Source organism: Gopherus evgoodei, chromosome 2 (genome assembly GCF_007399415.2).
Source record: "Gopherus evgoodei ecotype Sinaloan lineage chromosome 2, rGopEvg1_v1.p, whole genome shotgun sequence".
In the NCBI taxonomy this organism is placed as follows: Eukaryota; Metazoa; Chordata; order Testudines; family Testudinidae; genus Gopherus; species Gopherus evgoodei.
The window spans coordinates 87,072,212-87,100,002 of NC_044323.1; the positions used below are offsets into that span (position 1 = coordinate 87,072,212).

Sequence of the window (27,791 nt, forward strand, 5' to 3'; positions counted from 1 at the left end):
TGCTTAATTCACACAATAAATTGTACAGTTAGAAAATACAGCAAAATAGAAATTGAAGTTTTGGGTGGCTAACGGAAATTCCATTTTAATTTACAGATTCTCTTTATATGCCAATCTGCACCTGAAATAATTTTCCTCTCTTTCAAGCTGTTACCTACATATCTATCGGTGACAAATGACACTCACTAATAAAAATATAAAGTGCTAGTCCTTCTATAATTTGTTTTGTTGAATTGATTGCAGGCAATGCTCACAGATGTGTATTCCAGAAGAGAAAATGCTTCTGGTTTTGAAAAGAGTGTATGTAGCTACAGTGCATGTATTTAGCACATCTTTTAGGTGTATAATTATATATAAGAGCAATAGATGTCTAAGATCACATATTTTATTACAAGGCTTTTATCATCAGGAAAACATTTAAAATACCAATATTCAAATAAACATTAATATTAAAATGATGGGACTATCAAAGCAAATGAAAAATAAAGACACGGGAGCTGATTCTCCTGTCACGTTGGTGAAAATCAGGCACAAGTAAAGATATTCTGGTTTTATATCAATGTAAGTGAAAGGAAAATCAGACCCTGTGTAGACACTGTATCAAATATGCATGGTAGTTATTCCTTGCCAGTGCAATAGCTTGTCATTTTGAAACTTTTATTCTACCCAATAGATCTAATAGTATAGTGAGGACAAAGTCCTGGTTTTGTATTGATTACGCCAGTCATTCACTTCTAGAAAAAGTGAGTCAACATTCTGTTCTCAGTAAAACAAGCTGGAAGTCAAAATTGGTTTGTACATGTGTGATTGAAATTGGCTCAATGTGTAAATTAAAAAAAATCCATAGTCACACAAACAGTATTCAAAAAAACTATAGACAGGAACAAGAATTTTTTTCTATATGATTTTAATAAAAATAACTATCTCAGGATTGGGCATTACCTAGCAGTTTGTAACCACCTGGATTAACTGCAGCCTTTGGCTTCTCAAGTCAGCCTCCAAATACCAGAAAATGCCCTCCCTGTCAGACATTACATTGGACCTAATTCTATCCTGACCCATGCACTGTGCAGTCCTATTCACTTCAGCCTTTTTCAACTCCAGTGGAGATACAGTATGTGATCCAGGGAAGAATTTGGTCCACAACATCAAGATGGTGAGAAAAATCTCTATATGTATCAGGAGACTAGTGACAACAAATGTACCCAGCAACTGCACAAAGACACGGAGAGGTAGCTTCTTGCTTCCGCGTGCTGAGGCAGGTAGGGGCCTGTTGAGTGCCCTGGAATCTGACCAGGACAGGGCATAGGATCCATCTTTTTATGGATCCTCAAACAACCACCCATCACTTCTTTGGAGGCACATTTGGGACACAAAGCCTAACTTAAGCCACTAGACTAAAGCAGTCTCTGTGGAGCAGCTCCCATAGCCTGGGGCTTGGAGTCCCTCACTGGTCTGGGTACTAGGTTCCTGAATTTGGCCAGTGTGATAGCATTTATGGGGTTATGAGGTCACGGAAAGGAATCATGATAGACCAAAGAACAATCCAATTTATAACCAAGGTCAGTATTATCCTGGAAAACAGGGAGAAGCCTGGAAGAGACTATCCTAAACAGGACAAACCCAGAAAAGCCAAAGGGAGTTTGTACACAAATAAGAATGGGAAAAAGGCTATTACAAATACCTACAAAACAGTAACTGACCTTCTCTGTGATGCATTTAGGTCACTTGTTAAATGCATGGAAAGTATTGATTTTGCTTATCTAAATTATCTCTGTGCATTTGACAGGGACAAATGCTAAACACGGACTGCGCTGTAAGGCTTGTAAGATGAGCATCCACCACAAGTGCACAGACAATATTGGACAACAGCGTTGCATGGGCAAACTGGTAAGCAAGCTGCTCGGTACAAAGTGAACAGAATGCTACACAGCTCGCATTTCATCCATTAACTCTTTAAACTCTGCCCTGTTAGCGGTAGCCGATTGGTGTGTTCGCTAATCTGGAATCAAGTTCCTTTCATTTAGACTATGACAATTATGACTCGAGATCTGAGGAAACACATACAGTTTCTGTACTGTTGTAGGGATGTGGGTATATGGTTTCACATGAGTCATATTAATCTAAAGATTAGTTATTTTTAATTGAATATGCTATATAGTACGGATCTCTGCACAGAATTAATAAAACTGTTAAAATTAGGGCTGGTTTAAACAGTTGAAAAATCTGTTGATAAATATCCTGTAAATTACATTTGACTGGTTGCTGCCCTCAAAATTTTGTGAAAACAATAATTTAGCAAAAAAAAAAACAAACCACTTTACAGGGATAGTAAATATCATGCTTCAGAGCTTAAGTTGAACACTGACTATTATAGATCGGGATAAGCAGGGGCAGCTCCAGGCACTAGCATGCCAAGCATGTACCTGGGGCAGCAAGCCGCGGGGGGCGCTCTGCCGGTCGCCACGAGGGCGGCAGGCAGGTAGCCTTCGGCGGCATGCCTGGGGAGGGTCTGCTGGTCCCGTGCCTGCGGGAGGTCTGCCGAAGCCGTGCCGCTGAATCTGCGAGACTGGGGACCTCCTACAGGCAAGCCGCCGAGGGCAGCCTGCCTGCCGTGCTTGGGGCGGCAAAATACCTAGAGCCACCCCTGAGGATAAGACCTAGTAAGGGGGGTGGATTACCCCACATATGCCTATGCAGGGATCTTGCCCCTTCCTTTAAAGCGTCTTCGATTAGCCACTGTTGGAGACAGGGAATACTGGACTAGCTGGACCCTGGGTCTGAGCCAGTCTGGCAGTTACTGCAGTGCTTGAGTGTAGACACTAACGGCACTGAAAAGAGGAGTTCTCCTGTTGCTGCAATATATCCATCTCTCTGAGAGCTGGTAGCTAGGTTGATGGAAGAATTTTTCCAGCAACATAGCACTGTCTACACCTCCCTTCTCTTCATGTGTCAGTATATTTATGCCTGTATCTGTAATTTTCACTCCATGCATCTGAGGAAGTGGGGTTTTTACCCATGAAAGCTTATGCCCGAATAAATCACTTGTCTTTAAGGTGCCACCGGATTCCTCACTGCATAGGAGAGGAAGGATTGAGCCACCCTGAATGCTACTGCAACCAATGGGCTATAGTACAGGCTATGGAGCAGCATTGCATCCTCTTGGGATGATTCCAGGGGTGAACTGCTGAGCAAAGCCCATTTACTCTGGCTTTGTATAAGGAAAGATGATTCACCCTTAAAGCCATATTTATGGGCATGTGTCTCTACCTCCCAAGGCTCTGAAGTGGGTTACAGCAATATGGGATAAAGACCCAAACTGAGAGCCACAAGAAAATCAGCAATTCCCAAAACTTTAAATAGTGTGGCAATAGCTTCCTTAGCATCCAATATTGCTAAACCTCTATTTTATGATCCAGCATTTCTGCTGTAATTAATTTAAACTTATTAACACTAAATTTGTGTAAGGTTGAAGATAAAATAGAGTTTGAAAATGAAGGCCATCATTCCAGATAATATTAAGAAACAGAAATGAGATGTTTCCAGCAGGCAAACAAAATAAACCCCTATTCTCAGCACTCTCCAGTGAAGGAGGTAAATTGCTGGTCTGTAACAGAGAGTATGTTCCTGCTCTCGAGACTTTTTTTAATGGGAAATCAGACTAGCAGAACAGCTGAGATTATTTCTGATGCTCCGTGATGCTACATCAGTCATATCACGCTACATCACTTCACATGTTTCCTCTCTCTAGCCAAAGGGATTTCGGCGTTATTACAGTTCCCCACTACTCATTCATGAACAGTTTGGCTGCATCAAAGAAGTGATGCCTATTGGTGAGTTTTAATCTTTCAATCTCTCTTGGGCTGCACTATGCTTTCAAAAGTGATGTTTGTTCTCAGCAGCCCTTCAACTCCTTTGCCAGTGAGGGGCCAGGTGTTCTTCCACCATCTCAGAGAAGTAGTCCTTCAACATTGTAACCAAAAGAAATGTTTATTTTTATTTTCAATATTACATGATTCAAAGGCACAATACAAATAAGATGCTCACTGTTATCAAGTTCATCAAACCAATGCCTATGCTCAAAGTGGGAGGAGCCCATGCATTGCTGCTAGCCAGGCCTGATTTGGGAAGAAGCACCACAAGAGTTGTATGTTAAAGTAACAGTGAACTATGCTCAACACTGATCAGGATCTTGAATGAATTATGCTTCCATTCTTTCTTGTTCACCTTCCTTTCTTTTCTCTTTTTATTGTTACTGATTTAGTTATTATTTCTTCAGCTACTTGGGCCAGATTTTGCTCTCTGTTACATCCTGTTCTGAAAATGAAAATTTTGAACCAAAAAAATATTCGATTTTGAAAAACTTCCTCCATGTGATTAAGTTTACCATTTAAAACTGGCAATGCAAAAACTGAAAACCAAGAAAATAAATAATGTGAAAGAATGTGTCTGAGAACAGCCAATGGGCTAATATTTTTGCGTGTAGTTTCCATCAAATATTTTTTTAATTAAATAGCAGGGTGTAAATTTCCATTTTCAAAAAAAGACCCTTTTAATATGAGAATTGTTTCTGTTCAAAATATTCTGAGCAGCTCTTCTGTAAAAACAAGGTTTGTCTTGCTCTCTGTGACGTTAAAGACCCCAGTATCTTTCACCTCCCCACTAGGTAGGTTAGCTGGTTACCATCCTCTGCCCCAGAGGAGGCTGCATTTCCATAATGCTATGTATTATATAGAGCCTGAATCTGATCTCAGTCATACTGCTGTAAATTTGTAGACTTCCACTGACTTACCTTGATTTACACCAGTGTAAGTTAGAACATACATTCAGAGAGTCCAAAGCCAGAAGGAACAATGGTGATCAACCAGACTGACCTGTATAATACAAGCTGCAGAACTTGCCCCATATAATTCCTCTTTGAACTAAACGGTACCTTTTAGGAAAACTTCCAGTCTTGGTTTTAACATTTCTAATGATAGAAAATCAGGTCCACAGTTCTTGAATGTGCTTTGGGATGAAGAGTGCTAGGTAATGTAAGGCCCTGATCCTACAGTGAGAACTGTGTGGACAGACGTTACTGACTTAACTGGGGCTCTGCTTGGGGACAAGGGTGCTCTCCTGTGGTTCTTAATGTAGGATTGGAGTTCCATATTCATTATCTTGCATCATTTTTCTCTTTCCTCAACTGAGACTTTTGCCGTTTTGAGATACAGGAGAAGTGCTCAGTTCTTATAAAATGATAGCTATGTAGGGCTAAATGGGACCTCAAGAGGTCATATAGTCCATTTCCCTGCTCTGAAGTGGGACCAAGCATACCTAGACCATCCCTGACAGGTGTTTGTCCAACCTATTCTCAAAAATCTCCAATGATAGGGATTCCACAATCTCCCATGGTAACCTGTTTCAATGCTTATGGTTAGATAGTTTTTCTTATATCTAACCTAAACCTCCCTAGTTGTAGATTAATCCCATTACTTCTTGTCCTACCTTCAGTGGATGTAGAGAACAATTGATCATAGACCTCTTAATAACAGCCCTTAACATATTTGAAGATTGTTATCAGATCCTACCCCCCACCCCCGTTTTTCTTCTCAAAACTAAACATACCCAATTTTTTAAGCTTTCCTCACAGGTCAGGTTTTCTAAACCTTTTATCATTTTTGTTGCTTACCTCTGAATTCTCTCCAAGTTTTCCACATCTTTCTCCAGCTGAGACCTCACCAGTGCTCAGTAGCGTCTCTTACATACAACACTTCTCTTAATGCAGCCAAGAATGATATTTGCCTTTTTCTCGTGCATCACGTTTTTGGCTTATATCCCATTTGTGATCCACTATAACCCCGAGATCCTTTATTCCAGTTATTTCCAATTTTGTAGTTGTGCATTTGCTTTTTCCTTCCTAAATGAAGTAGTTTGCATTTGTATTTATTGAATTTCATCTTGTTGATTTCAGATCAGTTCTCCAATTTATCAAGGTCTTTTTGATTTATCATTCTGTCCTCCAAAGTACTTACAATCCCTCCCAGCTTGATGTCATCTGCAAATTTTATAAGCATAGTTGCCACTCCATTGCCCATTAATGAAAATGCTAAATAGTACCAGACCCAGAACTGACCTCTATGGGATCCCACTAGATACACCCCCTTAGTTTGACAGCAAACCACTGATAATGACTCCTTCAGCATGGTCTTTCAACAAGTTGTGCACCCACCTTATAATAAATTCATCCAGACTGCATTTCCCTAGTTTGCTTATAAGAATGTCATATGGCACTGGCCTTACTAAAATTAAGTTATATCATGTCTCCTGTTTTCCCCTTATCCACTAGGCCAGTAACCCTGTCAGGGAAGGAAATTTGGTTGGTTTTGCATGATTTATTCCTGACAAATTCATGTTAGCTATTACTTATCATCCTATTATCCTCTAGGTGCTTACCAACTGATTATTTAATCGTTGTTCTAGTACCTTTCCAAGTATTAAAGTTAGGCTGACTGGTCTGTAATTCACCAGGTCCTCTTCATTCCCCATTTAAAGAATTTAGCATGTTTTCCCTTCTCCAGTCATCTGGAACCAGTTCATTCTCCATGAGTTCGTGAAGATAGTTGGTCATGGTTCCGAGATTGCTTCAGCTAGGTCCTTAAATACCTATAAAGACACAAAGTAGAGCTCAGCTCATATGAGAGGATCCAGTTCCCTTCGTGAACTGCTAATGACTTTTACATATATTATAAATATCTTCCATTCAAAACAAAGGCCACAATATGCTGGATGTTGAGATAAGGCCCATCTCTCTTTTGCAAAGGAAGTAAGAGCCAGTCACAGAGTGTGTGGGTGGGAGGGAACAAGAAAGCAGAGAAAAGGAGTCTACGAGCGAGATGGATGGCCTAAGGGTATGTCTACACAGCAATAGATGATGCAATTGCAGCACACATCAGCATACCAAGCAGGCTTGCTAAAAATAGCAGGGAAGTTGCATCAGTACAGGCAGTGGCACAGGCTAACTGCCCAAATACAGTCCCACCTGGGACCCCAGGTACAAATTCGAGCAGCTAGCCCATGCTACCGTGCCTACACTGTTACTTATAGCAAGCTGACTCAATCAAAGCTAATATGGATATGCCTACACGGGCCACCTCAATTGCAGCATAGACTTATCCTAAGTGGGAGAAGGGAGAGGTTTTGAGACAGTGGGTATGGGTGTAGCTTATGTAGTTTCTCACAGATGAGGTGATTTTAGTTGCAATGGGAGATGATTTGGGGGAGGGGAGTTAGTCAATAGGAAGGGGAGCAAAGAATGAGTGGAATGATGGGATGGGCAGTTAAGTCTCTAAGTGAAGGAGACATAATGGTGGGTACTTTCTTTCACATGTTTATCTCTGTTTTGCCTCTTCTGTTGCAGCCTGTGGCAACAAAGTCGACCCCGTGTATGAAACCCTCCGCTTTGGAACCTCCTTAGCACAGAAGACCAAGAGGGGCAGCTCTGGAAGTGGATCTGATTCACCCAAACGGAACTCTGTAATCCTTCTGTTTTTTTATCTTCCCTTTTCCTTTTGCAGGATCACAGCACATCCATACACAATAGTTGTGTCAGTTTCCATCAGAAAGCCCAAATTTCAGGCTGTTAAAAAAAATACATTTCAGACTAGAACAGGGCCTATAAACTCTTTTTTATAAACTCAATTTTTTAAAATCTTGTAAATAACCTTAAAAAGAAGAAAAAATAGATGTTGAACAGGTGAGTGTTCCTGTTTCACTTTGATCTGAAAATGCTGAAATTCAACAAACCACGTAGGCCAGAATCATTTGGGAGGGAGAGGAGGGGAAGTAAAAACATAAACAAAAATGTTTAAATTTGAAAAGTGACTTGCACAGGCACGGGCTTTAAAAGATGCATTAGTATCTTGCAATTAGCTGCGACTAGCCGGCAGTGCATAGTCACAATGTTCTAGGGGCAGGACAGGTACTGAATTCTGCCTCCACCACCCACTCTTTGCCTATGTGCACAGGAGAGGGAGTAGCAGCTCAGTGGCACTGGGATCCATGATCTGAGTAGACCATGCAGGTAATTAAGGTAGCACCTTATATCCCCTCATTTTCATTCCTGGGCATGTCGGCCAGTCCATGACTGAAGCAGCAGAAGGCTGTTTTTTCAGGGGTGCTGAATGCCCACAATTCTAACTGATTTCAGTGGAAATTGCAGGTAATTGGCATCTCTGAAAATCAGGACCTAGATAGTAGTAGTAGTAGTCTAGGAATAGTAGGCTGCAAGGCTTAAATTTTCAGACACTATTCCCTAGAGCTCCCCAACTCTCCAGCCTCATTTGGGGCTCCAGGTTTCAGCTGCAGGGCATTAGCCCCATAGGGAGGTGCTTGGGCTCAGGGCTTTAGCCCTGTGGAAACGTGCCAGCTGAATTTAAGCCCTGTCTGATCACATGGTGCTAGCTTGGGTCCTTATTTAATTAAAGATGGCTGGAAACAATACATTACGCGTGTGAGGGGAATGATCCTCCATCATGAATAAGAAGGAAGGTGGTCAATAGACAATCTCTCTAAGTTGTTGTCTGCACTTGAAAAAGGGAACTCCCGCCTTAGAGTGAAGCCATCACTGTAAGAAAGCACTCGTAGGATTTAGGTGCAGCACTTAAACACATGATTAATTTTAAACTGGTGCTTCAATTCATCCCTGTTCAGCACAGCACTTAAGCCATTATTTCATTTGGGACATAAACAGGTGCTTAATTGCTGTGTTGAATCAGGGCCTTAAATGGTACAGATGGCCTTTTAAACAGATGTTAATGTAACTCAAAAAGGCAAACCAGAGAAATTCAAACCAGAGACTTACAATTCCTAAGTGAAAGCTGCACAGGAGTTAGTAAAGGACATGCCCTTCATCCAATGTTTTCTCTTTTAAAATAAACTTAATAATTTTCTGCCTTTTTTTAAATTCAAAACCAGTTTTAACACCTTTCATGGTTTGTGATTACAGCTCTTTCTTTGGCTTATTTAATTTACACTGGAACAGGAGTTCTACAAATGTAATTATTACCTGCTAAATCAATAAGGCATTACGTTAAATTATGAATGATTACTCAGGCATAGAAAACACAAATGGATTGTCAGCTTGCCCTGGACTTTTGATCATAACAACATGGGGAGTGGGTGTAAAGTATAGAATGCCAGTTTGTCATGAGCTAGTCTCCCAAGGAGTCAGAGTGTGACTAAACGTAGCACATGTCTGTGCTTAGATAATATAGAAAAGCATAAGACAGAGAGACAGATATGGGAAATTCTAACTTCTCACAGTTAAATCCTGAGCCAGCAATGGGTGAGCAGTTACAGAAATACAGAAACTAAACTTCTTCACTGTTGGTCCTTCCATCCCACACTCCCTGAGCCATTGTTTCATTACAATCACAGTGGAGGTTGTGAATGATGTACCTGGTTTGCCCAATGTTCCAGGTGTGTTTATGCTGCAGTGAAGTGGGTAATAGATGCAAAGCAGGAAGGAATACACCCTTCATGACCTTATTGAGACCAGTGTCACAATACCATCTAGAATCTGCATGTCCCTCTATGTGATTTTAGCCTGGTTTCTTGAATGACCATAAATAGAAGGTAGGCATATGCTCCAAACAGAGCATCTGCCACTTCACTGCTACCTCAGAATGTAACCCTCTAGCCCATGTTTATATGGGAAAATTGTTTGAAGTAATGTAAACATGGCACCAGTTTTCCTTCAGGGTTTGATGGATCAATTCTTTCGGAGTGACGCTTTGTATTTCAAAATGAGAATATTTGTCCTATAGGGCCTGATCCAAAGCTCATTGAAGTCAGTGGAAAGACACACGCTAACTTCAGCGGCCTCTGGATCAGGCCCATAATGCAGAGATTTTTATGGTACTGACACAATATTCAGCAAAACATTTTGTTATAGCAGGATAGCCTCACGCTTTGACTGTGTTGTACCTGAGGTTTGGAGCCAAAGGCTTTTTACTTTTTAATCATTACAGAGATGCAGGAGTCTGGTGTTAAGGGAGCCAAAATGAAGCATTACATTTACTGGAGGTTAAGTCTTGAAGCTAGTTGGTGGGAAATCCAGAGACCCGGCCTTTGCAAACTGTAGAAAAATAACTGTGACCTGGGGTTTCTTTCAATGGTGTCTGTTTTCCACCTAGGAGCTAGGAAGTCCATGTTCAGCCTGTGATATTCCCCATAGTTTGCCCTGCTTTACACAGCATTATTATCACTTAACGTTTATATTGTGATAGAGCCTAAAGGCCTCAACCAGGTTGGGACCCCATTGTGCAAGGCACAGTACAAATATATAATAAATGACAGCTCCTGCCCAGAATTGCTTGCAGTGCAAAAGACAAGCCATAAGAGGTGGACGGGACAAACAGGAGGGTAGGGTGGTGGCGGGGGAGACAAGATAACAAAATGATTTTGTGTCCTGCCAGCTTCCTGTTAACTCCCATGGCAATATCCTTGGGGAAGGGAGAAGTTAGGAAAATAGGAGCACATTTTTCCTCAGGCAAAATGTGAAAATATACTGGATTTGACATATACAGAGCTGTAGGTAGGAGAAGTAAGCAGTATTATCCTTAGTTACAATTTAGAAAACTGAAGACCAAAAAAGCAAATGAATGCCCAACTTTTACTATAAATTTCTGCTAAAAGAAATTAAAGAAACATCTTTTAAAAAGACAATGATCCTAAAAATTATTTGTCAAATGCTTGTGCTATGAGGAAATACTGCTCATGACACTACTAACTTTTAAAAACCAAGAAACGTATTTCAAGTCCAGTCTTGCACTACTTGGGCAACCTCTTCATTGTCTTCATGCATAACTCCCATTGGTTTTGGAGTGGGGAAGAGTTATTTGTTATGGACCAATGTTGACACAAGAACAAATGGATATAAACTGACCATCAACAAGTTTAGACTTGAAATTAGTTGAACGTTTCTAACCATCAGAGGAATGAAGTTCTGGAACAGTCTCCCTAAGGGAGCAGTGGAGGCAAAAAAGAAACCTAGTAGTCTTCCCTACTGAGCTTGTTAAGTTTATGGAGGGGGTGACATGATGAGACTGCTTACAATGGCATATGGCCCATCTGTGACTGCTAGTAGCAAGTAGCCCCAGCGGCTGGAGACAGAAGACTAGCTAGGGAGGGCTCTGAGTCACCACAGAGAATTCTTTACCAGGTGTCTGGCTGGTGGGTCTTGCCCACTTGCTCAGGGTCTAACTGATCACCATATTTGGGGTCAAGAAGAATTTTTCCCTAGGTCAGATTGGCAAAGACCCTGCATGCTTGTTGCCTTCCTCTGCAGTATGGAACATGGGTCACTTGCTGGTTTGAACTAAAGTAAATAGTGGATTCTATTTAACTTGAAGTCTTTAAATCATTATTTGAGATCTTCAGTAACTCAGCCAGAAGTTATGGTTCTACTACAGGAGGGGGTGAGTGAGATTCTGTGGCCTGCAATGTGTAGGTCATACTAGATGATCACAGTGGTACCTTCTGGCCTTAGTCTATGAGCCTATGAGTAAGCAGAAAACAAGATTTTAGAAAATTGTTAAAGAAAGCCACATCACTGATGGTCACCTTTAAACATAGCTGGAGTAATTTTTTTATCTTTTCTTCGTGATGCAAGCATAGGCTGTAAAGCAGTTGGTTTACTTGTGTTTACAGTATCATTACACCATATCATAAAGACATTAAATGCTAGGATGAAATCCTCAAAAGCACTATAAAAAGGTGTTAACAAGAAATAAACAAATCTTGGGAATATACAAAAGGAAATAGGTTTTCAGACTAGAAAATGTGTCAGAAAACTCCTGAGTTTATAGGGATGTTTTAAAAATAATCCCAAAAGTAGAGCAGGGTCTGAACTCAGAATCTGAGGGTTCAGCGGGTCAGATTCTGATAACCTTATCTGGAGCAGCTCCTTACTCCAATGTAACGACTCATGGAGAAAGGTGCTACTCAACAGAAGTAACTCTGACCCTTAGACTATATACTTTTGAGGCCTGGAACTGTGTTGTCCTCTATGTTTGTACAGCACCTAGTACCATGGGGGCACTAATCCTGATTGGAGCCTCTAGGCACTACTGCAGTACAATTAGTGCATAAAATAAGCATAACAAAGATATTTAGTTTTTAATTTTTTTAATGATACCAGTGAAGAAATTAGGTACAGTAATTATGTGACTAATTTCAGTAGGTCTTTCACACTCCTGAGCTTGCATCCATAGCAAATTGGAGAAATTAAGGTCACACTTCACATTAAGGATGTGTTTCTAAAGTGTTTCTAAAATTGTAATAAATTATATGTTTTAATAAACCATTAACGAATTGTTATAGAGGGTTATGAAGTGTAACTGCAAATAGACATTTACAAGCACCAAAAAACAGCTACTCTGTACAGATACCAACCATTCTTTATTAACTCCTAACCCCCAACTTCATCTGCTGCCCAGAAACCTGTTGTACACTAGAACTGGCATTCATTTGGCTTTCCTGCTGCTTCCCATTAAGAATTTGAACTGCCCCATTGGATAGCATGTTATCAGCAAATCTCTTCATGTTGACTCCCTCCACTCTCAAAACACCAAGCTGCTGCTTTCACTTAATACTCTTGTGTGATTTTATTTCACCTCATTATCCACTTTCTTCCTTATTCAGTCCATTTCGTCCTCTCTTTTCTCATAGACTTCAGACCTGGCAGAAGTTCCTGAGGAAGCGGATGGTTCAGGACGCATGTTTGATATAAACAGGAAACGCAGCAACAGTGGTGAGTTCTGGACCATCTAGCATTTTCAAAAGCAGCAAAGAGTCCTGTGGCACCTTATAGACTAACAGACGTTTTGGAGCATGAGCTTTCGTGGGTGAATACCCACTTCGTCAGATGCATGTATTTTCAGACGCACAAAAATAGTCTTCTAAATGAGTGGTGTAATTATTCTACTACCTTGGCCCACACAAGTGGAATCCATGAGGGATGAATTTGGCCCAATGTTGACTTTTCTGAGTAGCGAAATTGCAGTGTCCACTGGGTTCCAGTTCAGTCCTGGTGATAGAAGGATTGTGTGTAGAAAGAACTTTGGGGCACCCAGTAAACTTCTAAGCCAGGAGTGGAGTTTGTGTTGCACCAAGGCTCACCAATATCACCAAGAAGAGTTAGTATTCCCAAACTTCAAGCAGGAGCAGACTGGCTGAATCTGAGGCAAACACATGCCGTAGTGAATAGACCTTCCTTTTTGAACCCCAACATCCACTTCCTCCACAGTGCAGATCCCCATTGGTCTTGCCATATGGCTAGTAATTTTTATAGTGGTCAGGTGTTAACTGTAGTTGTCTTTTCCCACCTCCAACCCCATTTTACCTCCTTCCCAGACTCCTCCCTGCTCCTCATTCTGACCCTTTCATTTCATATCTCTGTTTTCAGTCCTTTTCCTCCCTCTCAGCATGTGGCCCACCCATCAGTGGCACCAACCTCCTCCTGATGGGTGGGCTACATGCTGAGAGGGAATTTTCAACCTCAGTTGAGCACTTGGAACTGTGATTCAACCTGGCCAGTGGAAAAGCATCCGGTCAACCTGAGTTTGATTTTTCCCCTGAGGTTTTCAGATCACATTTTTTCTTCATCACTTACCTCATCTTTTTTTTTTTCAGCCTGTAAGAAACTTTTCTATGGGATCTGTATGACTTAGTGGCATCAAGAAGCTTGCTCAAAGAGATCAGTTTAAAGAAATCAGCATATGCCAAACCTCCAAATAACTTCCTCAGCACATTAATGATTCCTTTGATCGACATTGGCTTTCTTTCTCGATCCATCCTTCAGAGGCCTAGTGTATAAATTATGCAGCAATTGCTCCAAATATTTCCTCTTGATAGATTTTAAAAAACTGCCTGTGTTGTTTGTACTAATGATGGAAATGCTAAGACTCTTTCATGCTGTCAGAGTTCCCACATGGTTTTCCTGCAGCTGCAAAAGCAAACAGATGGATTTCTGGTTTGTGTAGAGATGAACCCCATAGTTGCTATGATCTTTACTTTTATATGTCTCCCAGTAATATTCAGAGAGCATGAGCTAAACAGAGATTAAAAGTTTAATGAACTTATTTAAAAATATTCTTGGGGCGTTATTCACCATCGCATTGCTCCAGCTTTACATGGGATAACTCCAGTGATTCTAATTGGTGTTTACTGCACCATAAAGCTAGAGTAACACAGAAATGAATCAGGCCCCTTGTGTTTTATTTTTCCCAGAGAAACCTGACTTCCTCAAGGAATGTTTTAGAAAAATGCAGATTTGTGTCTGTTTGTGCAATAGGGAAACAGCAAGAGGAATACAGTATGGAGACGTCTAGGATGCACAGGCTGGTTTATACATTTCTATAGGATAGAGATAATTTCAAGGGAAAATTAATTCTCTACAGTGCTAAAGCACACACAGTATCAAATGTGCTTAGTTTACAAACAAAAAGATGGCTTTTCTAACTGCCAACTCTGTAAACTCACCCTGGTCTCCACCAGTCAATTGGGCCAGATATTGGGCTTATTACTTTGCATGCATTATTACCAATAATAAAAGTTCTGCAGGTCAATTTACTCTGTAAAAGACATCTGTTCAGTCCCATTGTCATCAGTGAGTTTGTGTAGATGTAACTGATTCAGGTATAGGAAACAATCTCCAAGTAGGAACACACTTAGTATTCAGTTCTGTCAGCGCACCAGAAACAGAACCCAGCTCCCGCACTCAGTTGATTCTGCATTGCTAACTAGTGTAAAATATAGTAGTAAGATTTTATTTTTGTCAATGGAGAAATCAGAAATTACCCTGAATATGCAGAGGTAGCCAATCTGATGAACAAGAAGGTTACATTTAGATAGTCTACTTTTCAGGTCAGAAATGCACTCTAAAATTTTGTAAAGCCTTTTCACATTATGGATGGTGTAAGTCTAGATAGATATTACCTCACTCATGTTTTCTGTTATTGGACCAAATTCTGTTGGTGACAGAAACAAGCTTTTGAACTTACACAGAGCTCTTCCCCAGAACTGAAGGGCTCTGTGTGAGCTCAAAAGCTTGTCTCTCTCACCAACAGAAGCTGGCCCAATAACAGATATTAGCTTACTGACTTTGTCTCACTACGCCACTGGGGAGACAGAGAGAGATTCAGCAGGCGTTCACTGGCTTCTTGGCTTTTATTATTCTGAAAGTATGAAACTAAATCACAGAAAAGGGAGACAATAATACACAGAACAATCACTAATGATTGGCTCAGACTCAGGGCCAGCGCTACCATTTAGGCAGCCTAGGCAATCGCCTAGGGCGCCAGAATAATTGGTGGGCGCCGTTTTGCCCAAGGGGGCGGTAGGCGGCTCCGGTGGAGCTGCCGCAGTGGTGCCTGTGGAGGGTCCGCTGGTCCATGGCTCCGGTGGAGCTGCCGCAGTCATGCCTGTGGACGGTCGGCTGCTCGCGCGGCTCCGGTGGACTGCCCGCAGGCATCACTGCGGCAGCTCCACCGGAGCCACGGAGCACCAGACGCTCCGCAGGCACCACTACAGCAGCTCCACCGGAGCCGCGGGACCAGCGCGCGGGGTGGCGAAATTGCCGTCCACCTAGGATTCTCAAACCCCTAGTGCCGGTCCTGCTCGGACTGCTTGTGGAGACTTCTGACTTGTATTTCTTATTTTTCTAACAACAAATGTAAGCCAATGCCAGGACTAAACATTTCTAAAAGTGACTTAGGCCCAGAACAGTTGATGGCTTCCATCTACTAAAATCATGGCTGGGCTTTGTCCAAAAGTAGGGGACAGTATTCTCTAAAAATTATGAAACTGCTCTTTGAGAATGAACATAGTGTAATAAAGCAATTGATGTTAGCAGAGAAGGCACCTGAAGCAATGCTGTATAAATCAGCTAATGAAACAATTACAGTAGATTAAGCTAAATTCTGATACCTTTATTAACCCTGAGTGGGACCTTACATCTTGAGTACACCTATCTCATAGAGCTGGAAGGGACCCTGAAAAGTCATCAAGTCTAGCCCCCTGCCTTCACTGGCAGGACCAAGTACTGATTTTACCCCAGATCCCTAAGTAGCCCCCTCAAGGTTTAGGCTCAGAACCCTGAGTTTAGCAGGCCAATGCTCAAACTACTGAGCTATCCCTCCCTATAGAGCCCACTGATTTCAATGGAGTTACCCACAAAGTGAGGTGTTACTCAGTGTGAGTAAGGCTGCCAGAATCTCATTGCCCAGGAGTCAAGAGACCCGGGCTCTGTTCTCAACTCCACCACTGACCTGCTGCATGACCTTAGGTATTTCTCCTGTTTCCCTTCCCACCTTTTATTTTGTGTGTTCTGGTTGTTAATTCATCAAGCAGGAATTGTCTTGTACTACTTGTTTGTATGGTGCTTAGCACAATGGGGCACCTGACTTGATTGGGGGCTATAAGTGCTACTGCAATACACAGGCCTGATTAATAAAAGAACATTACTGAGAGCAGTAGGGAACAGTTAGAAAGGGGGGATTAGGAGTGAGATATATAAGATAGGCCTCGGGAGGTGAATCGCCTTCAGCTGTCCCTAAAATGTCCTGTGTTTTGTTTTATATTAGTGTTTACCTACTCAGAAAATGGAACAGAAGACTTTGGAGAAGAATCAAAAAGGATAAACTCCCTGGTATGGGTAAAGATTTAGTGAGTGTATAGTGAAAATGTTAATTGGTTTAAGAGGCTTGTTTTTAAAGAAACACACTTGGGTGAGTATTATAAATTGGCCTGGTGAACACAAACATTATGACAGGTGAGCCAAAGCAATGTGAATGGAGCAGTCTTACACCTGTGACAGCATAAGAATGACACTGCACAATCCAGAGTCTGACATAATTTGAAAAGGATCTTGGGTTTTTTGTAGTTTCTTTTGGTCAAATCGTCCCTGGCCCTTGCATGAGGGCGTATATGGAGAGAGGGAATGCAAGGAGTGGTCTCCCTCGTTGAGCACACTGTGTAAACATTCCTGAGGTGGGAGAGTGCCCAATCGTTCCTTGAGCTCTGACTTTCATGGTTATGCACCACCCTCCTCAGCACTGTGGATGATCAGCAGGGGGCTTTAACAGAGGGCTAGATGTTTGCGGGGAAGGAGGATGGAGAGGAGACATGGAAAATTACAGGAGGGCCATAGGAGTAATAACAAGGAATCTGCTCAAAATTTTAGATGTCTATACACAAGTGCAGGGAGTATGGGGAATAAACAGAACTGGAAGTATCAGTCTGTAAGCTAGATTATGGCTTAGGGAAGGACAGGCAGCATAAAAAAGAAGGAAGTGTTGCATTATACATCAAGAATATATACACCTGTTTTAAAGTTCAGGAGGAGGTAAGAGGCAGACCAGTTGAAAGTATCTGGATAAAGATCAAAAGGGTAAAAAAATGAGGGTGACATCATGGTAGGGGTCCACTTTAAACCACCAAATCAGGACAAGGAGATGGATGAAGCATTTCAAGAACAAATAACAGAAATATCCAAAACAAAAGGCCTGTTAGTAATGGGGGGCTTTACCCCAGACACCTGTTAGAAAAGTAACATGACAAAACTCAAATTTTCTAATAAGGGCTTGGACTGTATTGAGGACAACTTTTTGTTTCAAAAAAATGGAGGAAGGAACTAGGAGGACAGCCATTTTAGATTTGATTCTAACCAACAGGGAGGAATTGGTAGTAAATCTGAAGCAGGAAGGCAATTTGGGTGAAAGTGACCATGAAATTATAGATTTCATGATTCTGAGGAAAGGAAGGAATGGGAGCAGCAGAATAGGAGCAATGGACTTCAAAAAAGCAGATGTTAACAGGCTCAGAGAACTGATAGATTCTCTTTCTATAGGACCTTATCTAAGGGAAAAAAGAGTTCAGGAGGACTGACAGTTTCTCAAGGAGACAGTATTAAAGGCACAACTGTAAACTATCCTAATGCAAAGGAAAGATAAGAAGAATAGTAAGAGGCCAATATGATTCCATCAGGAGTTCCTTAATGACCTGAAAATCAAAAAGGAATGCTACAAAAAGGGGAAACATGGACAAATTGCTAAGGGGGAGTATAAAAGAACAGCACACGCAGGTAAGGACAACAGCAGAGGGACTAAGGCACAAAATGAGTTATACTTAGCAAGGAACAGAAAAGGGAATGAGAAGAGGTTCTTTAATACATTAAAATCAAGAGAAAGACAAAGAAAAGCATAGGTACTATACTTAGAAGGGAAGGAGTGCTAATAACTGATGATATTAAGAAGACTGTGGTATTTAATGCCTATTTTTCTTCAGTCTTCACTAGAAAGGCTAGTGGTGACCAGCTACTTAATACAATTAATATGAACAACAAGGGGGAAGGAACACAAGCCAAAAAGTACAAGTTAAAGGATATTTAGATTATTCAAGTCAGCAAGATGTGATGAAATTCACCCTAGGGTACTTAAGGAAGTAGCTGAAGCAATCTGAGAACTATTTCCAATTATAGTCAAGAATTCACAGAGGAGTTTCTAGAGGGCTGGAAAATGGCAAATATAGTACCTATCTTTAAAAATAGGAACAAGGAGGACCCCGGGAATTACAGACCAGTCAGTCTAACTTTAATACCTGGAATGATACTGGAACAAATTATTAAATAAGCAATATGTAAACACTTAGAGGATAATAGGGTTATAAGGAGCAACCAGCATGGATTTGACAAGAACAAATCATGCCAAACCAACCTACCTTCCTTCTTTGACAAGATCACTGACCTAATGGAGAGAAAGAAAGCAATAGATATGCTATATCTTGATTTTAGTAAGGCTGTTGACACAGTCCCACATGACATTCTCATAACTAGAAAATGCGATCTAGATGAATTTACAATAAGGTGGGGGCACCACTGGTTGATAAACAGTATTCACATAGTAGTTATTAATGGTTCACTGTCATACTGGGAAGGTGTATCTAGTGGTTTCATGAATAACTTAGATAATGGAGTAGATAATTTGCTTATAAAATTTGTAGATGACACCAAACTGGGAGGGTTGTAGGCACTTTGGAGGGCAAGATTAAAATTCAAAGGGACTTTGACGAAATGTAGAATTGGTCTGAATTCAACAAGATAAAATGTAGTAAAGATAAGTGCAAAGTACTTCATTTAGGAAGGAAAAATCAAATCCACAACTACAAAATGGAAAATATCTGGCTAAGTGGTAGTACTGGCCTAAAGGATCTGAGGGTTACAGTGGATCACAACTTGAATATGAGTCAATGATGTGCTACCGTTGCAAAACAGGCTGATACTTTCAGGGTGTAAGAACAGGAGTGTTGTATGTAAGACACTGGAGGTAATTGTCCTGCTTTACTCAGCACTGGCGAGGCCAGAGCTGAGTACTGTGTCCAGTTCTGGGCACAACGAAGATATGGACAAATTGGAGAGAATTCAGAGGAGAGTAACAAAAATCATAACAGTACAGAAAACCTGACCTATGAGGAAAGGTTAAAAAACTGGGAATGTTTAGTCTTGAGAAAAGAAAAAGAAAACTGATGGGGACCCTGATAGTAGTCTTCAAATATGTTAAGAGCTGTTATAAAGAGGACTCTGATCAATTTTTCTCCATGTTTATTTAAGCCCATTACTTCCTTCATCTGCAGCATGGGAGCTTTAGGTTAACTATTTGGAAAAGCTTCCTGTTCTTCCAAGGGGGTTGTGGAATCCCATCATTGGAGATTTTTGAGAATAGGTTGGACAAACACCTGTCAGGGATTGTCTAGGTTTACTCGGTCCTGCCTCAATCCTACATTTTAATGATTCTATACGACAGTAATAAACTGCCAGGCACATATCATGCAGCCCTTAACATACAGCGGAGAGCATGGGCTTTTTTAAGATCTCACCAAAAATATGCACAAAGCACTCTTTATCTGCTTCTGGAGGATGAAAAGCTGAGTCAGCTCTGCCAGAACTTGACCCTTTGGTTCTAGAGGGTCTAATTGTTGTAAACCTCAGAAGTCATGATTATCCCCTAATACCCTCTTAAAACTTAAACATTTCTTTGATTTAGAACCAACTGCACATTTTGTCCCTATGTCTGTAATGAGATGAACCAAAATCCTAGCTTGAAAGGCCCCAGAGTTCAATAAAGTTCAGATCTGGAGCCAAATATTACATCTCAGACCCATCTCTAATGAGGGCATGGTAATTCTAGCAGCCAGAAACTTACAAGATTTCTTATCTGTTTTTTCCCCCCTTAAAGGGACCTCTTTTTAAAGACACATTACAAATGCACACCTACGTTGCCTTGTACAAATTTGTACCACAAGAGAATGAAGACTTGGAGATGAGGTAAAGTGCTGACATATTTACTCATTGATTTGACCCAGGAAAACTGAGAATGGTGCAGACTTAAATTAGTGGTATACTTTTAATTCTAATTTTTGCTATGCATATTTGTATTCTATTATTTATATAAACATGGTCTCACAGCTATTTAATTATGTATTCTTTCCCTCTTTCCACTTATGAAAATGCTACAGAGTTGAGGACAAGTTTTTTACAAAGAAAATAATGGGTAAAACTTTCAAGTCATTTTGGTGCCAAAGTCCAGTGAGTTAGGCGCTTTTGAAAATTATGCTTTAAGTCCCATTCAGTGACTTTCAGTGAGATTTAGGTTCCTAAGTGCTGAAGTCTCTTTTGGGATGGTTGACAATTTTTTGACAGAAAATTGGATTTTCAACCAAATACATATTTTTGCAGCAAGTATCTGCTTTCCTTGAAATTTTAGATTTTTTTTTAAATCAGAAAACGACAAACTTTGTTTTGTTCTGGCCAAAAATAATTCAATTTTCAGCAACCAAAACACTGAAAAAATATCAGGTTTTTAATTTGGGGGGAGTTGACAAAAAAAAGTCCACAGGAAAAAGAATCCCATTTTCTAACCAGATCTAGTGACAATATCAGAACTTCTAGCAGTGTTATTTAACTGATTGCTCCCTCCCCTCCTTCCTTCCACCCACTCCCCCAGAGATTTTTTCTCCAAAAAGGGGAATAAGGAGGATCTCAAGATGGTGAATGACGGCTAGTGTGTTTTCATGTACAATGTATGGAAGGTTGGTTTCAATTGCAAAATCTTCTGGTTCAAATATCTTTTTTTTTTAGCACTTTTTCATGTAACCCTGCACTAGTGCTGCCTTATTCAGTCTAACAGGACCTGTCCAAAGCCCCACTGAAGTCAAAGGGAATCTTTCCATTGACTACCATGGGCTTTGACAGAGGCCGACAGTGAGTAGTTTGTTGTAGAGACTTTAACAGGCTCTAGGAATGCTGGCTGCTTTGGGCACAGTTCACAAAACACATCAGCTCTCTTCATGATTTACCCAGGGTCAAACCAGTCAGATGCTGACTCCAATAAAATATATGTAACCCTTCTGCCCATCAGAGCTGGCAGCAACGAGGGCCAGGTTCAGTATCTAAGGGTTTCGTTTCAATAACACAATGCAAAACCGGCTTGAGTGACCTGGGCAATTACATACCACCCCCCTGGTGCCTCTAAGAGGCAATATTTCCTCTCTCACAAGCACAGAGGCTGGGTGTAGCAAAAGCCTTTTAATAAAGGAGGGAAACAATGCGGCATTATGCTGGGGAAACACCACAAACAGGATTCATAACACAAACCATGAGCAAAAGACCCACCCCCAAGTATGTTTGGCAGTGTCCTTTTCCCCTCAGGGTCTTACGTCCAGCAACCCAACAGTTTCTATCCTTGGTCAGTGCAGCCCCCAGAGTTCAGAAGTTCATCTGCAGAGTTTATCTCCCAGCCTGGGTGGAAGTCAGAGAAAGGTATGGTCACATCTTACATGCTCCACTGCTTGGGTTGATGGCCGATTGCCATGCCTCTCCATGGGGTTCTGCTGCAGTCTTCACCGATAGCTGCACCTCTCCGCCAGCCATCCTGCTAGCCATGCTTCTCTGCTAGCTACTTCCCTCTGCTAGCCATCCTGCTAACCACTCACCAACTTGTCTTCAGGCCCCCCCTTTACTTAACATAGCTCTCAGTGATTTCAGCCCTTAGTAACTTCAGCCCTTTAGTGTTTTTCAGCTTTCAGTGCTGGCACACTCAGAACCACTAGCCCAAAGTAAGTCTAATGCTTAGACCTAGGAATCAGTGATTACAGCTCTGCAGCACCTAACAAGACTCCTAACTGAGTCAAAATTAATTCTATTATTACACCATGACAAGGAGTGTCAAAGTGCTGTTTAGGGGCCCATACTACTAGGTACACATGGCTATCCCCAGCTGCTCTCAATTCATTGGGCTTTGGAACCCTGGCAAGCGCTACTGAGTTGAGGGCGAGTCCCTCCATCATAAAATGCCAAGTACAGTTCTACTGTCCTTGATTCACATAGCCAGGATACCAAAACTTTATTACTCCTGCCCCAATAACAAAGAGAGTGGGGATTCCACAGCAGCCAAAATGACCATTTGGGCAAGCAGTCCATCATGCTAGGCAGTGTGGGTGTGCCCATGCAAATGAGATCAGCTCCTGAAGTTCTTTTCCACAGCTCACCACCAGATGTCAGAGTAGAGCTCATTCTGACTGCTTACATATACTTTCAAAGTCACTTAAGAAAAGTCCCACTCTTCAGCATCTCTCTATTTCCCTTTTCAACTGTGCCCTCTCCTTGCTCAAGATAGAACTACCATTTTGCATGGCTGGCATTTTTCCATGATTGCTTTGTTTCAGGTGTGATAACTGTATAGAAAATAGCCACATGTGGGATATTTGCTAGGAATCCAGAGCCTCTATGTCTAAATGCTCCGCATGTTGGACTCTCATTTTGCGTTATTGATTTATTTTGGTTTATGCACTCACTCATTCGATTAAAAAGGAGCACCATCTTAAAATGTAATGTAACCACACTTCCCAAGGATGTCTAATAACCCAGCAGCTGAACTGTGTACTCAAGATCTGACCATCCCCTGCCAGAGTTCTCCCACACCCTTACAACAAGGTATAAAAATGTGCCTTGCAGTCCATCCTGATGCTTGATAAACGAGGACTGCTTTGGATTGACTTGCCTTCTCTGTTGAGATGCCAGCTAAGTTTTAGATTAGTGCCACTTGTTATGGTGGTAGATTTTTTTTGTGTGGCCCAAAGCCATCACAATAAAGAGCATCAAATAGCCACCAGATAGCAATGCTGTTTGGTCGCTACAGACCTGGGCTGGATTCACACTGGTCACTATAGGTTAGATTTTTGTTTAAACCAATGGGAGTAAGACACCTAGGTGGTTTTGAAAATTCCACTAGGCACCTGTGTGAATCTTTAGATGCCTAAATACCTTTTGAAAGCTGGCCCAAAGCACTTTAAAAACGTTGGCAAGCATTATTATCCCCATTTGATAAAGGTGAAAACAGAGACAGAGAAAATAAAAACTCAGTCAATTGACTTTGATGGGAGAGGGTCTTGCTTTTAAGTGGCATAGCTAGGAATCAAACACAGGTCTGATGCGCCATCACTGGCGCACGCTGTCCAGTCAGTTCCTGGCATGTTCCAAGAAGACTGGAAGCTTTATGGTTCCAAGATGTCATCACTCTTGTACAAGGAGTTCAAGACAGGATGTGGGGAAAGCTGGAGAAATTAGGGTTCAGCTATTGCCCATTAATTTCAGTGAATTCAAAACCCTCACTGCCCCCAAGGAAAGGCTCACACCCAGCAGAACAGAGCTCTTGGAGCTGGTCACATTGGGAAGTGGGTAGAACTTACTTCCAACAGCACAGTTTGTCACGTTTGTGTAACAACTTGAAGCAGCATCAAAGTGGGTCTTCAGATAGCTGCTGCACTAATGCTGCAATATTAGAGATGAGCCCAGCAGGCTCAAATGTGGCAAGCTGGAGTAGGCTAATATTTCTGGCCAAATTATTCTCCCAGCCTGAGGCTGTAACTAGTCAGCTTCCTTATGATACCCAGCAATTACGGCATGACTCCACACATTATGAAGGTAAATATGTCCCATTTGAATCAAAAAGACATTTTTGTGTAGAATTACATCCCTGCTGATTAATTATATTTGTCAGTTAAATAAAACTGTTTTCCTGCTGCCTTCCTTTAGCAGTAACAGCACGAGAACCTGGCTGATAAGATTCTGTGTCCCAACAATATTTAATGCCTTCATGGAACATGGCAATCCCTGTTACAAATGGGTATTTCTAAGCAGTTTCAGACTAAATTGGAAGCAAAGTATATCACACGGGATTTGCCATCTTACTACAAAGGTCTTTCTATAAAAAGGAGGGGAGGAGATTGTGTATTCTAAACTGGGATATCAGGTTCTAATTGCTGAGGTATGGTGAAATGTGGTTTAATATATCACCCACCACTTTCACAGCCCTTTACTGCTCCTGTTGAAGTCAGTAGCAAAACTGAATGGGAGTAGGACCCAGGCTCTGTGTGGATCAAACCTTGGGGCCATATTGTGTCTGGCCCTAGAATGGATGAAGATGCCCAGTGCCTGCATTAGCCAGGCACAATAGTAGTCCTTCCACTCTAGGAAGCACAGGATCACATCAAAGGGGATGGGGAAAAATGGGGGTCATGGCCATGTGTTCCTCAACTTCCACCTAATGCAACTCTTACCAGTCCATGGCTCACTGGCCAAAACACAGAAAGGAGAAGACTGTCCCATTCTATAGAATGATGTCATATGTACTCTTCCCTTCCATGTGTCAGGTTGCTGGGCCAGAGATTATGCTTGTGAGACAAAAATCCCTCAGAGTGTTCACCCTGGTATTGTATCCTGCCAAACTGCCTCTAACATGAGCCAGTGCAAAGAATACAGGGCCAAATCCTCACCTGGTATTTACAGGCACAGTGCCACTGACTTCATTCTGTCCCCACTCAGCTGCAGGTAAGAAATGTTACAGCTTGTGGGTGTATCAGCAGAGCCATGCAGGGCCTGATTGCTCTACTCGGCATCAACATGTACAGGAGAATTCAACGGGACAAATTTTGCACCCAGTTACAATGGTCCAACCATGTTGGCATCACTGAGCTTTGTACTTGTATAACTGAGAGCAGAGTTTGATAGTCTCTCATCTGGCAGATGAAGATTTTTGCTTCTGTGCTCGTATCTGACTTACGAAGTTCTCATTGCTTCATGGATTCACGTGTAGTGATTAATGAGATATAACGATCAAGGCTGGGTTACCCTTCTAAGAGAATTTCACTATGAATGCTGGTGTTCTGTTGCAATTAAGACACATATTAATCGAAATTCCTGACATCTGTCCTTTCTAATTATAGACCAGGTGATATGATCACACTGCTGGAGGATTCTAATGAAGACTGGTGGAAGGTACATGCCAAATACTCCTATATCCTTTAACAAAATAAATTAGTGGTATTTATAATGAGTATGAAGGTCATTCTTCTGTCAATGTGCTTGCTCCATAGGGGAGAATTGAGGACAGGATAGGATTTTTTCCTGCTAATTTTGTTCAGAGAGTGCAACAAGACGAAAAGATTTTCAAGTGCGTCAGAACATTTATCGGATGCAAGGAGCAAGGACAGATTACACTGAAAGAGAACCAAGTAAGTGAAGTGCACCATTTACTGTACATTAAGGACACAGTTCTGCATTCCTAGTATATCCAGTAATCTGCTTGGTTTCATAAGAAGTTTCGGGTGTGCAAAAAAACCATGAGCAGACTTTCACAGCAAATAGAATTTTTTTTCAGTAAATATTATTGATATTGTGGTAATACCTAGCGCTCAGTCAGGATCATGGCCTCATTGTAGGTACACTAGAGCTGTGTAGGAAACTGTTTTTTTCATCCCCTGATAGTTTTCAAGATTTTAAAATTTCTTCATATGCCAACTCAGGCTGAAAAATCAAAATATCAAAAACGTTCATGAACATATCTGAAAAAAAAATTCAGATCAGGACGATCTAAATGTTTCCTTTCAACAGTTTTGATGCATTTCATTTCTACTGGCCTTTTTAAACCTTAATTTAATATAAACTAACTCAAATTTCAAAACAAAGTCATTTTGAACCAGAAAATGAAACTTTTTGTTTTGAAATTTTCAAAACAAGATTTTTCAACCGTTTATAAACTTTTTTTTTTTAAATCAAGATATTCGTGAAAACCAACCCTTTCCCGCAAACAGTTTTGGTTTTGACAAATCAACATTTTCCACTGAAAAAATGTTTTGTCAGAAAATTCTGACCAGCTGTACGAAACACTGGGAAGACAGACTGTGCCTCAAAGAGTTAATGGTCTAAATCCTCAATCCCACAAAGATTTAGGGACATGGTTAATTTTACAGACTCAGTTGTCCTAGTGACTTCAGATTAGACCCCAAACAATGCATAAAGTTAAGTACTTATATAAGTTTGTTGCAGAACTGGGGCTTCATTTAAGACAAGACTCAACAGATGTGTTTAACAGACAATAGGAGGGAAGAGGAGGTTAATGGTAATAGTGATGGGATTGCCGATACATGGGGCAATATGTGAACAACTAGAGGTGTCCAAATAATTCAGGGTGGGATTTTCAAAACTGCTTTGCATTGGGCCTGACCTTGCTCCCACCGATGCCAATTCCCAAACGCTTGACTTCAAAGGGAGCAGAATTAAGAAAACAGCATCCTTAGATCTCTTTTAATTATCATTTTTAAATGCCTGATCATTCCATAATTCCCTGTTCCTCCCTTTTTCCCTCACTCCTACACACTGAACTTTTAAAAAAAATTAAAATCACCCCTCTATATTTTTTCACTGGACTCACACAGTCTATTCATGCTGAAGGTCTTTGATCAAATCCTCCTCTTTAATATTGTTTTTAAATGTGCCCAGAAAATGATGGGCATATCGTTCATCTGGGGATATGCCTTTGGTGTGTTCTTATTTCGAATTTGATTTTATAACTACTTTTCCTGAACACTGCCTGGATCCAACTGACATCAGTAGAGGGCTTCTCTGGGACTTCCCTGGTGTAAATGAAAGCAGAATTTGGCCCATTCTGCATTAAAAGAACATCAACCCTGTGACAAACACAGTAACATAACTAAGGAAATGAACAACTAAGGGGAAAAAATACAGCCTAGGTTCTCTGATACAAAGGGACATCAGCTCGTAATCTTTCTCAGTGCATCCTATTAGAGCTAATTATTTTCCCCTCTTCGTGGGGCTTTTTCTTTCGTTTGGAGATTTGCATCACATCTTATATCCCTAGGGGCCAAATTCTGTGCTAACTTGCACTCTCTGCAATGCCACTGACCTTAATGCGGTTGAATGGGGGTGGGGGGAGGTCTAGGTCAGCACAGAATTTGGCCCCTAATATTTCTTTAATGTAGCATTTGCTTGTGACATTTGTTAGCACTTCAGTTTGATCGTAGGTTAGCATATTTCACCCCTTTGATGTAGAAGAATGTCTAAGTGCTAATATTTTGTGGCAACATCAGCCCTGTAAATAAGACATTGGAAGAGCAATACTTGGATTATATAGTATGACTGCCTTCCTGCAGCAAGGACACTAGGCAGCACTGAAGCTGTTAAAGTGAGATAAGCTGCATGAAGTATTTTACCAGCACAGTAAATTAATGCACAAATGTCTTCACTGTGAGGCTGATTTTCCACTGCCCTGCACCTTGCGTGGTTATTTTCATCTGTGCAAAGGGATGGGAAAAACATGATACAATCAGGATAGTTGGGGTTTATACTGCTTTGCACTGGTGTGAATGTCTAGGTAAGGGGGAAGGGAGTGCGGAAT

The 27,791-nt window shown here is 41.1% G+C and overlaps 1 protein-coding gene across 1 annotated transcript in view; it reads left to right on the top strand.

The window, feature by feature from the left end:
* Window positions 1-27,791, top strand: part of STAC (SH3 and cysteine rich domain) — a 102,463-nt gene that overhangs the window by 62,834 nt on the left and 11,838 nt on the right. The window contains exons 3-10 of the mRNA XM_030551274.1: window positions 1,790-1,890; window positions 3,752-3,833; window positions 7,400-7,515; window positions 12,712-12,793; window positions 16,626-16,690; window positions 20,274-20,362; window positions 25,321-25,372; window positions 25,471-25,608. Of these exons, the coding sequence (XP_030407134.1) occupies window positions 1,790-1,890; window positions 3,752-3,833; window positions 7,400-7,515; window positions 12,712-12,793; window positions 16,626-16,690; window positions 20,274-20,362; window positions 25,321-25,372; window positions 25,471-25,608 (725 nt within the window). The remainder of the gene's footprint in view (window positions 1-1,789; window positions 1,891-3,751; window positions 3,834-7,399; window positions 7,516-12,711; window positions 12,794-16,625; window positions 16,691-20,273; window positions 20,363-25,320; window positions 25,373-25,470; window positions 25,609-27,791) is intronic.